The sequence below is a fragment of the Ogataea philodendri genome, assembly GCF_020536065.1.
Source record: "Ogataea philodendri strain CBS6075 chromosome Unknown scaffold5, whole genome shotgun sequence".
Classification (NCBI taxonomy): Eukaryota; Fungi; Ascomycota; class Pichiomycetes; order Pichiales; family Pichiaceae; genus Ogataea; species Ogataea philodendri.
In genome coordinates this window covers 485,741-498,299 of record NW_025764134.1, presented here as the reverse complement: position 1 = coordinate 498,299, position 12,559 = coordinate 485,741, and the positions used below count along the sequence as shown (strand labels likewise).

At 48.1% G+C, this 12,559-nt stretch overlaps 10 protein-coding genes across 10 annotated transcripts; 5 read left to right on the top strand and 5 right to left on the bottom strand.

Annotated features, from left to right (window-relative positions):
* Window positions 1-376: 376 nt before the first annotated feature.
* On the bottom strand, window positions 377-1,450 carry OGAPHI_006315 (uncharacterized protein; the record flags this gene model as incomplete). Its single annotated transcript, XM_046207590.1, has 1 exon — window positions 377-1,450. The coding sequence occupies one exon, from the start codon at window positions 1,448-1,450 to the stop codon at window positions 377-379; it is 1,074 nt and encodes a 357-aa protein (XP_046059238.1).
* Window positions 1,451-2,067: 617 nt separating this feature from the next.
* OGAPHI_006313 (uncharacterized protein) lies at window positions 2,068-4,249 on the bottom strand (the record flags this gene model as incomplete). The annotated part of the gene is made up of 2 exons (XM_046207588.1): window positions 2,068-2,473; window positions 2,937-4,249. 2 exons carry the CDS (start codon window positions 4,247-4,249, stop codon window positions 2,068-2,070), a joined length of 1,719 nt encoding a protein of 572 aa, XP_046059236.1.
* On the top strand, window positions 3,369-3,713 carry OGAPHI_006314 (uncharacterized protein; the record flags this gene model as incomplete). The annotated part of the gene is made up of 1 exon (XM_046207589.1): window positions 3,369-3,713. The coding sequence occupies one exon, from the start codon at window positions 3,369-3,371 to the stop codon at window positions 3,711-3,713; it is 345 nt and encodes a 114-aa protein (XP_046059237.1).
* Window positions 4,210-5,905, top strand: OGAPHI_006312 (uncharacterized protein; the record flags this gene model as incomplete). Its single annotated transcript, XM_046207587.1, has 2 exons — window positions 4,210-4,296; window positions 4,388-5,905. The coding sequence occupies 2 exons, from the start codon at window positions 4,210-4,212 to the stop codon at window positions 5,903-5,905; spliced, it is 1,605 nt and encodes a 534-aa protein (XP_046059235.1).
* Window positions 5,906-6,188: 283 nt separating this feature from the next.
* OGAPHI_006311 (uncharacterized protein) lies at window positions 6,189-7,397 on the top strand (the record flags this gene model as incomplete). Its single annotated transcript, XM_046207586.1, has 1 exon — window positions 6,189-7,397. The coding sequence occupies one exon, from the start codon at window positions 6,189-6,191 to the stop codon at window positions 7,395-7,397; it is 1,209 nt and encodes a 402-aa protein (XP_046059234.1).
* Window positions 7,398-7,409: 12 nt separating this feature from the next.
* Window positions 7,410-9,347, bottom strand: OGAPHI_006308 (uncharacterized protein; the record flags this gene model as incomplete). The annotated part of the gene is made up of 1 exon (XM_046207583.1): window positions 7,410-9,347. The coding sequence occupies one exon, from the start codon at window positions 9,345-9,347 to the stop codon at window positions 7,410-7,412; it is 1,938 nt and encodes a 645-aa protein (XP_046059231.1).
* OGAPHI_006310 (uncharacterized protein) lies at window positions 7,452-8,306 on the top strand (the record flags this gene model as incomplete). Its single annotated transcript, XM_046207585.1, has 1 exon — window positions 7,452-8,306. One exon carries the CDS (start codon window positions 7,452-7,454, stop codon window positions 8,304-8,306), a length of 855 nt encoding a protein of 284 aa, XP_046059233.1.
* OGAPHI_006309 (uncharacterized protein) lies at window positions 8,935-9,318 on the top strand (the record flags this gene model as incomplete). The annotated part of the gene is made up of 1 exon (XM_046207584.1): window positions 8,935-9,318. One exon carries the CDS (start codon window positions 8,935-8,937, stop codon window positions 9,316-9,318), a length of 384 nt encoding a protein of 127 aa, XP_046059232.1.
* A 79-nt stretch (window positions 9,348-9,426) lies between the features above and the next one.
* On the bottom strand, window positions 9,427-10,416 carry OGAPHI_006307 (uncharacterized protein; the record flags this gene model as incomplete). Its single annotated transcript, XM_046207581.1, has 1 exon — window positions 9,427-10,416. One exon carries the CDS (start codon window positions 10,414-10,416, stop codon window positions 9,427-9,429), a length of 990 nt encoding a protein of 329 aa, XP_046059230.1.
* A 39-nt stretch (window positions 10,417-10,455) lies between these two features.
* Window positions 10,456-12,555, bottom strand: OGAPHI_006306 (uncharacterized protein; the record flags this gene model as incomplete). The annotated part of the gene is made up of 1 exon (XM_046207580.1): window positions 10,456-12,555. One exon carries the CDS (start codon window positions 12,553-12,555, stop codon window positions 10,456-10,458), a length of 2,100 nt encoding a protein of 699 aa, XP_046059229.1.
* Window positions 12,556-12,559: the final 4 nt, after the last annotated feature.

Here is a 12,559-nt window from a genome sequence, read left to right as displayed (position 1 = left end):
GAAGGTCATTGACATGGGCGCTGTGATCTAGAGGAGTTGAAGAATCGAATGGTGGGGTCAAATTGGCGAAAACCCCAATATTGACGAAATTACCTTTTTTGGAACTTGGAAGATGAGACAAGATGAGAGAGAAAATAGGAGGTAACGCCCATTTTGGATTATCAGACCCACGTCATGAGCCAGAGGGACCATATATGCACCAGTTGCATACCTAGCGCCAGTACTAGGCCATGTACGACCGTATGACGGGTATGCGTTCAATTTTAATTCAAGATGGAAGAAACCAAACAGGAGATGAACAACCAAGCGCGGGTGACCATCTATCGCACAGGCCATGGCAGCTACAAAGACGTGTTCCGACTTAATTCATATTGAATCATAATTCATCTATAGATTCTTCGTCCAGGATGTCTGGTAAACGAAGTTGGCTGAGTGTCTTTGAGAAGTTTTCGGTGAAATCATGATCGGTGGCCATGCTCAATCTGGAGAGCCTGCTCACGTTTGCTGCGTTCAACGAGATCAGAGTGTCTTCGTTATCAGAGATCTCGTTCACGTCTTGAGAGTCCACAGGGGATGGTAGAAGCTCGAGCTTGTTAGCAGGAGATCCTGATCCTGCATGATCAAGAGGGTGGAACAGTTCAAAGGTGAACGAAGAGTCGCGAGAGTGGATGGGGGATCCGATCGATGGAACTTTGCGAATGTGTGGGGGATCGGTTGGGGTTGTGTCGGTGGGGGTATCCATCAAGAAGGAAGGAAACTCGAATTTACGAAGACGAATGTCTTCAGGTTCTTCCGAGACTGGCTCGAACAGTTCGTGATTGCGCTCAGTGTTCACAGAAAGAGAAAGCCAGTTCTCAGGTGTGTTTTCCAGCGACTTGACGACCTCTTGTTCTGAATTCTCCTGTGGAATGGAAGGGAGTCTGTCAGGAGGTCTGAGAGTTCTGACAGGACTTTCCTGGATCGATGGGTTGAGCGAGCTTAGGGTAGAGATAGACGTAGATCTTGTGAAGGTGGAGTTGGCTCTGCTGAAGAGCTGGGAGGTGGAGGAGGTGGAGTTCACTCTGTAATGTCTGGACACAGGCCTTGATTCCGATATTATAGGGCTTGCAGCAGTTGGTGAGGTTCTAAAGGAGGAAACAGGCCGACGTGCATTACCAGAGGTTGGCAATTCCGTTTTCAGAATAGATGGAATGAAGTCCAAGTCTTCCTCTCTGAACGCCTTTTCCAGTCCAAAGCACTCTCTTTCACTAAGATGTGACGTGTGGGTGAATGCGAATGGTGTCGAGATGGTCAACGTCGACTTTTTACCTTTTTTTGGGAACTCTCCGTCGAGTTCAAACAGCTGGAGCAGCAGATCGCGTTTGGATTGAAGTGAGCGCAGCACCTTATCTTTTTTCCTTGTCGAAGGCTCGTCGAGCCACAAGGACTCTAACTTAGGCGAAGGAGACATGAAGAAAGTGTAAAACGGATCAGATACAGCTTTATATTCGTGTGAGAGTCATTAGCGCGGCGCGCCTTTTTTCAAAGGGGTAGAAAATAGGGATGTTCGCTGCAGGTGCGAGCAATAGCCGAACACTTTTTATTACTTGATCTCGCCTAAAATATTGGTCGAGACACAGGACGAAATTTTAGATTCAATTCTCAAACGGTGTTGAAACGAGATTGAAACAGTGCTGAGGGTGGGGGATGTTTGAGCTTTGGCGTCTAGAATGTGTTTGCAACTGTGGTTGACGAGTGTTTCGCGGCGATGATTAGCTCAGGGGCAGCTGAACAATGATCTGTTGTAGTTCGCGTGCTTTTTCCTCCATTTGGCAATATCCTATTCAGGATAAATAATAAGATTTCTAAAGGGATGGTAATTGCAATTGACAGACAAACAGCAAGACAATAGAACTGTGTCTCTGCCTTTTTGCCCATTCATTATGATCGGTGCCCTGGCCAGTGACGCGTAGTAGATCAACGGTAGAATTAATGCCCATGAATTACTCAATGCGGTAAAATTATTATAACCTAGCTCATTAATTATATCCCGACCTACTAACCCAGTTCCTCGTAACTCTTGTGCGCTCATGTTTCTGTTGCGACGGCGTGGACGGGGCATTCACACGCTCCTTTGCGATTGATCCAATCCTTGATGCATTTGTAATGGAAACAGCACAGACACTCCAACCTCCCCACTTTATCCCCCACGTTGAACTCCTCAAAACAGATCACACACTCGTTGTCCTCGTTGACATGTGTGTTGGATTCCAGCGTGTACACAAGCATCCGGTTGGTGTGTCTCTTGGAATCTGGAGACCCAGAGAACTCCAGATTGTATAGACAGCTGTTGATGTGCTCTTCACGGCCCAGATCTGTCTCGCGCGACAGATCGATCCCGCACACCGGACACAAGTTGTCGTCGTTGTCGTCGTTCGGGACGTTCATAGTGCTCACTGTGGTGGAGGAGGTCTTGATCAAGTTCTGACCCCCACTTTTGTTGACCGAGCGTTCCAGCTGCGTTGCGCACTCGTCGCACGTCCGGTGGGGCACATGGGGCGTCTCCAAGAACATCTGGGACTGCGGCGACACAACGTACGTGTTGGGCAGGTAGCAGGTGAAGATCGACGAACAATCGCCACAGACCACTCGCCCGCACTTTCGGCAGTGGTGCTTGCGGTTAAAAAACGTAAACTTCCGGTGGCAGAACGGACATTCGTGCGCGGCCTCATCCGGCTGCCAAATCGGCACGCCTTCGGGCACCCCTCTTGCCCTTTCAGACATCACCGATAAGAAAAATAGGAAAATAAATAATTATATGTGTATTGATTTTAAAAGCTAAAGCCACACCTTACGCCTAAAAGCTCTCGTGTGCAATAGCAAGATATTTGTTCTTGAGTGAGTAGATCAAGAACCCGAGCAATGTGAGCGAAACGCCGCTGAACAGGAATGTGTACGTTGTGCAGATGACCAGGTTGTCCTGGGACGATTCCAGGCAATTTTTAGTGTAGTCTGCGCTGTAAGCCAGATTGAGCAGCAGGTTTCCGATGATGGAGGAGCACGAGAAGATCCCGTACGTTGTTCCCAAGATTTCCAGGCCGTATATGGAGGCGAGGATGGCCGGAAACAGGGTATATAAACTGGAGTTGAGGATTGAGTTCAGAACCACAATCACGTTTAAGTGCAGAGTCGATATCGGCCAACAGGACAGGTAGAAGTGGCCCAGACCGCACAGGATGATCACCGCAGAGACTATGCTAAGTCTGGAGATACGGAACGTCATACAAACATAGTCTGTGAGCAGCATGATGGCGAACCGGGCAACAGTGGACGATATCGAGTAGACCTGGAGCTTTTCGTCTAGAGTGTTTTGATGCAGAGAGCTGAGAATGGTGCTCAGGTTGGTCAGGAAGAATTCTGTGGCTCCAATGGACATGAAGAATGCTATAATAAGTGGGTACATTAGCGGACTTGTGAGGAAAGTGACGATTTTTTGCTGGTACGTTCTACTGGAGACCGAGATCTGGTCATCCAATTGGACGTATTCGAGATCCTCCGTTGCTCTGAACGAGAACGGTGATCCGGGGGGAGATGCGAGAACCACTCCTGCTCCCGAAAGCAGGGGTGATGCGTCAAAGTTGCTGAAATGGTCAACTTGGAGCTCTTTTTTCTCTGTTCTGTCGGTGATCATGCAACCGATCATGGAAAACACCGAGCTGGCCGACAGCGAGTAGAGGAAGAACTTGAGCGTCTTCTGGAACGCGATCGTGGGATCGGGATCATCAAAATAGAGCTTTAGCACGTGGATCTGGAGAAACGTGGAAAAAGCAACCATGAGGTTTGGAGTTCCAATTGCCAGGGTCTTGTAGTGTTTGCCCATTGAACGCGCGCAGTTTAGCAGACAACTGAACAAGAGTGAGCCGTGAGCGCATCCGATCACGAAAAAACTGAAATACACGGGGGTTGGGTCCAGGATCCTATTGTTGTATACTAGCAAGATTAGCGAGAATCCCATGGTGTAGCAGGCCAAGGCCAGCAGACTGAGGATCCAGGTTCCCTTCAGGTCGGCGATGAGTCCACAGAGTGGGGTGAACCCGTTTAGTCCCACTGTTTGCGCAATGATAACCTTGTTGATTGCAGACTGCGAGTATTGTAGCTGGCGTTGTAACGGCTGCGTGAAGATGGAAAACAGGGCCAGAATCCCCAGCGACAGCGACCCGAGCAACGAACATGCAAACGCCAGAAGATACAACCGGAAATACGACTTCATTTGGGTTGGGTTGTCTGGGGGATAAAAGTTTTTTCACAACCACGCTGGTAAGATGCTGATCGGGGAACCGATAAGATGGACAGGCAAAGTCGGTAACGCGACGATCGACCGCGGATATTAATTTTTTCCTGCAAACAGCATGAGACACAATATTTGGCTTTTTTTATCGCAAATATGTCATTGGAAGGAGCTTTAGAGGAAGAGCGCAAGTTGATTGCGGAGATTTTGGAGCGTCAGAAGACGCCCGCCAGTGCGGGAGCACGTGGCCGTGGTCGCGACATGTCGCCGGGAGCGCAGGGTACGCATTCGCGCGGACTGTCCAGTGCCCGCAGGTCCATGAGTCGGTCCAGTTCCGCGGACCTTGACAACAAATACTACATCACGTCGCACGACCCATCCGAGCGGCTGCGATCTCCTTCTGGCTCGCGCGTCAGAGAGAGCGAGGACGAGCTGGAAGGCTCGGAATTGGTGTCCAGCAGCGACGAGGAGCAAATAAGCGATACAGACTCCGAGTTCGAGGTGGACGACGGCGGGAAGGTTCTGCCCAATTATGCGTCGTATTCTCCCGACCAGGTGGAAGACGACAAGGTCCGCACGAGCCGCAAGATGATGGCCAAAGACGAGCTGTCCAAGATCAACAACAGAAAGCTTATCAAGGATGCGGTGCAAGCCGAGAAGATCGACGAGTTGCTTGCTGCGGAGCGGGCGTTGGCCAATGCCAAATCGATCGGAAGACACGTTCCTGAGGATTACATGGAAAAGATAGAGGCCGATGCAAAGAAAGCGGGAACAACCATCCATTATGATCCTGAAAAGTTCTACCAAGACAACGCTGGACGTAAAGAGAAACTGCAGGAGTATGCTGTTTATAAGAAGAAGCTGGTGTCGCCCGACATTTCTGGGGCAGACGGCGGGTTTTCGATTCCGTACACGAGCGATGTGGAGGAAAAGGCGGACACAGAGCTGGCACGCACTTTGAACGAGAAGGTTGTGATTTCCGAGGTGGAGTCCGACCTGGCCAACCAGATGGCCATCCGCACAGTGACCCGTGGTGACTTCTTTGAGATTGCCAGCAAGAAAGAGCTGCCTCAGGTTTTTGTTCTGTGCATGGACTTTTCTGACGAGTCCAGATACGCTCTTGAATGGTGTATTGGAACGGTTCTTGTTGACGGGTCTGTGCTGTACATTTTGAACGTGATCGAGGACGACGAGTACTCGTCGATGCATCTGAACGGGTTCCCACAAGCGAGCCACGAGAACAAGCACGAGCCAAAGAACGAGAAGCCATCAAAGAGTGCCAGAGAAAAGCTCCGGACACAGAACGTGGAAGAAATTACCACCGAGGCACTTGATCTGCTGAAATTGACCAAACTGCAAGTTCACCTGGTGATCGAGTCGTGCCACCACCCGATCCCGCGCCACTTCATGGTGGAGATTATCAAACATATCATGCCGACGCTGGTGATTGTTGGGTCTCGGGGAACTTCGGCCATTAAAGGTGTTTTACTCGGATCGTTGTCAAACCACCTGGTGCGCAAAAGCACGGTGCCGGTGATGGTCGTGAAGAACAAGCTCAAGAAACTTACCAAGAAGGGCAAACAGTTCGGCAACAACATTTCAACGCTGCACAGCCTTGCCGAGGCTAAGGTGGACTAATCGCTGCTTGGCTCTGGCTTGGCTGGGCACGGACCACTGACACCCTTGCACCATTATTTATATTTTGGTATCCCCTCATTTTGTTTTGACTCAACATTTAATGCAAAATGGAGGGGATTTGTAGGCTCAGAACATGGGGGTTTTATGTAGACGCCGATGTATATAAAAGACACGTTAACGCATGAAAGGAAACGGTGGTGTTTGAAAACTAATTGGTGGTTTTTCTTTTAGTTTTGCAACCAACTCCGGGGGAAAGTTCACGCCGATCGACCCGTCGCTAATAATGATATACTATCAGAATTTTAAGGCCTCACACAACCTGCTTACTTCAACATTTATCAATTACTCGACCGGTTCGAGTAGTGCGGCAAGTACGGTTGCTAACGGAGTTGTTAAGACAAATAAGGTTCTTCAGAGCGTTTACGGCAACTTTCAGTTCTTTAAGTATCAGATCCCGAACCCCCCCACTGTGGCTCCAGATTTGGATCATCGATTTGCCCAGTTAGTCAACAATCATCGGATGGAGTCTCAATATCTGATCAATCTCCAGAAATACAAGCCCAAATACTATAAACAGTCGTCTGTTTCTGTTTGGCACCGGATTCCTGCCATACGGCGATCTTCTGTGCTGGTGCTACTGTTTTTAGGAAAACAAGGCGAGTTGCGTGTTGTTTTAACCAAGAGATCCAAGAAACTCAAGAACTTCTCGGGCCATATTTCTCTTCCTGGAGGAAAGGTTGATTTCCCGCTGGAATCGGAGTTCCAATGTTCACGTCGCGAAGCAGAGGAGGAGATTGGTATTCATCGTGATAATTCATATTTAAGAGAAAAGTTTGGTTACGAGGTGGAGGAGTTGAAGGTGATGCCGACGTATCTGGCACGGACTTTTCTGGGAGTCGCTCCATGTGTCGCGTTTATAAATTGGAGCGAGTCCAAGCTCGGACGGTTCGAGGACCAGCACATCAGCAACATCATGCTGAATCCGGGCGAGTCGTCGTCTATTTTCAGTGTTCCATTAAAGGACTTTCTGCAACCCAAGCCCCGGAGGTACGAGTTGAAGGAGTGTTTGAAACAGTCGTATGTTCGCACCAAATGGGGAGGCATTCCGTGGAATTTGCGGTCGTTTGTGTTTCCGATCCACAACGATAACGAGGTGAGATGGCTGGACGAGATCCAGGACATGTCTTCGGAAAGCGAGGACGAGACACAGGAAGACCACGAGTTCGGTGTTCGGACGCGCAATTGTTGGGGACTTACGGCGAATATTCTCCACGACGTTGCAGAGATCGTCTACACGGGAGAAAAACAGCACGACACTCTGATGGGAGAAGAAGACCTAATATGGGCACTGGCACAACACGGCCAGATGCAAACTAAACAACGTACAAAGTTCGAGGAAAGTCTCATCAACAACACCAAAGGGTGTTCGTTCAAAGAGTGCATGACGGAGCACGAGTTTACAGACTTGAAGAACTTGTATACTAGCATTTAACACATTACATTATTAAAATGTTCCGTACGAGTCTTGGTTAGGCTCGATACCCATATGATTGATGTACCAAACAGCCTCGGCAATGTACTGTTTCTTGGTGTCTGCATTCCAGCCGTATTCGTTACTCATAACGTCAGCAACTTCGTCAACACAGGCCAGGGCTGTTTTGGAGTCCAGGAAGGCCAATCTGCACCGTCTGGCCAAGAAGTCCAGGGGTCTTCTGGCGTACTCGTATCTCATGGCATATTTGAGCTCTCCGATGGTGAACGGATGGTCAAAAGTGGCATAAGTTGGGTGGTCACCCAAACCGAGCGGCTTGGCATTTTCTGGGTCCTTGAACAGGTCGATGATAACTGGAGCACGGTCTCCGTAGTTATGGGCCAGATGGGTGGCCAGTTTATCGGTCAATCTGTAGTGTTGAGCCAATCTGGCAGCCAGAGAGATCTCGTAGTTCTCTGCACCAACGATTTTGAAGTCTTTGGTGGAACATGGCTTTGGGTTCTTGGCTTGCAACTCAGGAGTGCTGTTGATGGTCTCGGTGACAACTTCCTGAGCCATTTCTCTATAAGTGGTCCATTTACCTCCGGAGATGGTGATCAGGCCGTTTGGAGACTTGAAGATCAAGTGGCTTCTAACAAGTCCTTGAGTGGACTTCATGTTCTCGCTAGTGACCGTGGTTGGGTCTCTGACCAAAGGTCTGACACCACACCAGGCACTCAAGACGTCTTCTCTCTTGACCTCGAATTTAACATAGTGTTGCAACTCTTTCAGAATGTCGTTGATCTCAAACTCCGAAGCAACAGGGTTCTCTGGAACTCTATCCAAAGGAACGTCGGTGGTTCCAGCAAGAACCTTGCCCTGCCATGGAAGGAAGAACATGACTCTACCGTCAGAGGTAGAAGCATCTAACAAACCCATATCTTTAGCACAGTACCATTCAGGAAGAACAACATGGACACCACCAGAAGGAACCACCATCTTTGGATGTTCCAGAACCTTTGGATCAGGTAATCCGTTGGCGCTCTCATCCATAGACAACATAGCGTCGGAGTAAGGTCCGGTAGCGTTAATAATAGCATCGGCAGCAACAAGGTACTCCTTCTTGGTCTCGCCGTCAACAACACGAACACCCTTACTCTTTCCGGCGCCGTCTTTCAAGAACTGCTTGACTTCCATGTAGTTGAGCACGGTAGCACCGTGTTTCTGGGCAGTCAAAGCCAAAGACACGTTCATTCTAGCATCATTAAACAAACCATCGTGGTAAACCAAACCTCCAACAAGCCCCTCGGAGTCAAGTTGAGGGTGCTTGTCCAACAGAGAGCCTCTGCTCAAAATGTAGGAAAATCTCAAGGCCTGGGAGCCGGCAAATAAATCGTACAACAGACATCCGGCGTAAAAATATGGCAGTTGCCAGTATTTGTAAACAGGAATAGCAATCGGCAAACAGGTGGCCAAATGAGGCGCATTGTTGAGAATAGCCGCTCTTTCGTTCAGAGCCTCGATGACAAGGTCAAGCTGGGCTTTGGAGAGCTGGAAGATGGCTTTTTCCAAATATCTAACTCCACCGTGTGCCATCTTTGTTGACTTGGACGAAGTGCCGGACGCAAAGTCATTTTTTTCCAGCAACAACACGTTCAGACCACGAAGAGTGGCATCGAGAGCGGCACCGGTACCTGTTGCACCTCCTCCGACGATGATTAAATCAAACTTGGACTGGGCATCTTTGGTGGATAATTCCTCGGCCAATTTTGTGACCGGTTCCCCCAGTTTTTTTAAAAAATCATCCCTTGCGGGGGGTTTCTCCACATTGGTAACGATTGGCGGAAACTTGGATTTAAAATCAACCAACGTATCGTTGTGGATGGTTTGCAAATACGCGCCACCTAAGCCCAACGCTAGCGCTGAACAAGCGCCAATCTGACCGATTCTTCTTGCTTGTTTGAATGCCATATGCAAACGTATTTCGGAGAAAAAAAAATAAGGAAAATTAATTGACCTTTTAATATGCAACCGCAACTATTTACCCCGTTTATCCAGTGCCACGCATTTTTTCTTGAAAAATCACCTGCTCGCCAATAGATTTGCGTATATCTTCTCTCACCAGTATATTAGTGTCACCGTAGCCAAGACTGATTTCGTACGCCCTAACTAATCTGACCTCATTAATTCCAATGTTGCACTGACTCAAGCTCAACAAGCAGTTCTTGTATCTGGAGATGGTGTCCTTGATGTTTGTTGACAACTTGTCGTTTTTGTCACTGTAGATGTCCCACGACGATTCCTGTTCCAGTCTGGTAATTGACACGCTTCCCTGTCCCGGTTGATATTTTCCCGATGCAGAAGACGACATTTCAGCCGCCGTCCTATTCGTCGAGGCCGAGTGATCGGCGCTGGATGCAGCAGAAGACGACTTGTAGATCCAGCAATAACCATTCACTCCGAGAATCACGCTCACGTTCCCCGGGAGGTTATGAGAATGGTTTTTAGCTCGCACAATCAAATTTGCAGGAACGCGAACAAACACCCCGTTTCGGAGTTTGCCATATTTCAATGAACGTGTATGCAAGGACGCACTACCATCGGAAAATAATGACTGCACCTCCGCATTGAGAAGATCGCCTTCTTTCAAAAAACTGCGCATCTGCAGCTCGTCGCTCTCGGACTTGCGTCGAAGTATACCGCCGGGCAGGTTAACCGACCCGAGCATGAGCACTGCGTCGTGTTCTCCACCAATATCCACTTTCCACCGTTTTTGGCCAACTTCCACGATCCGGCCAACAAGATGGTCTCCTGTTTCTGGCGAGTACCGACCTTTAAACGGCACCACGCTTAGAAGCTTATTCACTTTCAAAACACTGCCCGCCACTGAAGAGTACGTTTTGTCGTTCAAAAAATACGTTCCATGGCCCCTCATCCACGTGGGATCGTCTGTTATGAGCTCGCCAGGAGTCACGATGGACGCCCCCACCGTCTTCTCGCTCGATTCCAGCTTCGTCGGCGCGCTAATGCTGATAATCATTGGTTTCTATGTAAAACACTTTTGCGTGAAATATTTTTCTTACTTAACTAAAGAGTAAAATAATAAGTATGCATTTGGATCTGCGATCTCGTCCTCGTATCGACACGAGCTGAGTCGATCGTCGTCGCACAGAATCCATTGGCCTCCTCTGTTGATGATGTTGGTGTAATGGCCCGAAGAAACAGACTGGCCTAGGTGATCGATCCACCCGCTTAGTTTGTAGCTGTATACAATCTCAGCACTGCCTCGTTTTATTTTAAAGTTGAGTCTTTTAGGAAAATGGAGGTTGATGTTGAGTTTGTTCTGGTACAGGTCGAATTTTGCTAGGTAGATGGTGAGAACCTGGGGCAATTTGATGAAGTTGGTGGATCGGTGCGAAATGTTTGGTTGGTCAAGAACAGCTTTCAGTTCTGCGTAGCGTCCTGTTTGGTAATCGTTCATGGTAGCATGATCTTCCTTTTTGAACTTGAAGAAGCCGCGTTTCTTTGTATCCTGGGAAGACATCAGATCCTCGAGCTGTTTGAGCTCGGCTATGAGTTTCTGGCATTTCGGACAATTCCAGGCGTTTCCCAGCCGTTCACTCAATTCTTCAGGCTTCAAATTTTTCAAGATCAAGTCGTTCAAATAGTACTCCTTTCCGTTCAGGTTCAATGTCATCATACAGGAGTTGTCATAGTTGAGCGAAACATAGCCACATCTCTCACACGAAAGAGTGGTTTCCTGCTGGATCTGGAATAATTTGTTGATAGGCGAAACTCCTTCAGATTTCAACAATTGTGCGTTCCATTTCAAATATTCCTTGGTTGTACCGTAGTCTGTAAATGGGTCCGTTTCCGGGTTCTGCGTCTTGAAATTTTGACGGTTTGCAGGGGTATCATCGATGCGTAACTCATTGTGTAAACGGTCAAGTAGAAAGTACAAAAACTGGGAGGTGTCTTGTTGCTCGTGAGGAATTCTTAAATCTGGCTTGAGCAGAGAACACAGTCTAACAAAGTTGGTGGGACGAACAACAGAGTGTCCGTTAGCGTAGAAAAACTCATTGAACAAGGTGTAGAATGCAAGAACCAGCGAGTTGTCGTTGGAGCGGAGAATCGGCTGGATTTTCGACGTGTCCATCATCAAATTGCGAAAGTATGAAATATTGAACAAACATTGTATCATCGAATTCATGTAGCACGTGCTACCGTAGTTGTACAGGCGGACGAGGGGCAAAGAGATTCCCGACGGAATCAGGTTGGTGGAGTTGCGGAACGATGCTGATGGAATCGACGGTCTGCGGATCGTTCCGGTGAACGTTTTGGATTCGTCTTTATCATATAGTTCGAGCCATTTGGAGTATCCACCTTCCAGCGTTCGAGTCTCAACATTGATTTGGCCCCATCGTTTGCGTTTTTCAATGGCTCCCGTGACCAGCTTCCGGATATGTTGGGCACCCTTTGTATCTCCAAATATAACAACGTAGGCGTATTGATTAAAGGAGGCGAGTTTTGCGGAGAAATCGATGTTTCCAACCTGAAGACAGAATACCAAGTCCTCGAAATCGTTCACGGCTTCCACACTATCCGGTTGGATATTGATGATATCTTCGTGTTCGATGTGGGACTTTAAAAACTGGTCAAACGGTCTGACATCCACCAGTAGAATCTTTTCATGGAGATCAAACAGCCGGGTAGCCAACTCATCACATCCGAGACTCACCTCGTCTTCTATAGGATACAAGTCTGTATCAACGTCCTGGTTTATAATATCGTAAGCCTCTTGGGTGGCGTATTCCAATTGAGTTTTCAGATCACTGGTATTTATGATTTGCTGCGACACGTTTTCTAGTGTTCCGATAAAACCCCGATCCTCATCGTTTTTCACCTCGGTAGACGCCAGAATGTACTTGAGGATAAAGAAATTGTAAATGTACAGTTGCAACACAACGGTGGGGTCCTGGTAATCGGCCAATGCCTTGATGCTGTTTAGATAGTTTGTAGACACCTCTATCCAATAGATGATCAAATCGGCCGACTTGATGCTCGCATTGGACCCGTTACTAAACAGGTTTCTAGATTTGACCCGCTCATTACGCTGGACCACCAATTCGTATTGACATCGAACTATAGATTTGATATCTTGTAAAGATAAAGCGTCCATAGAA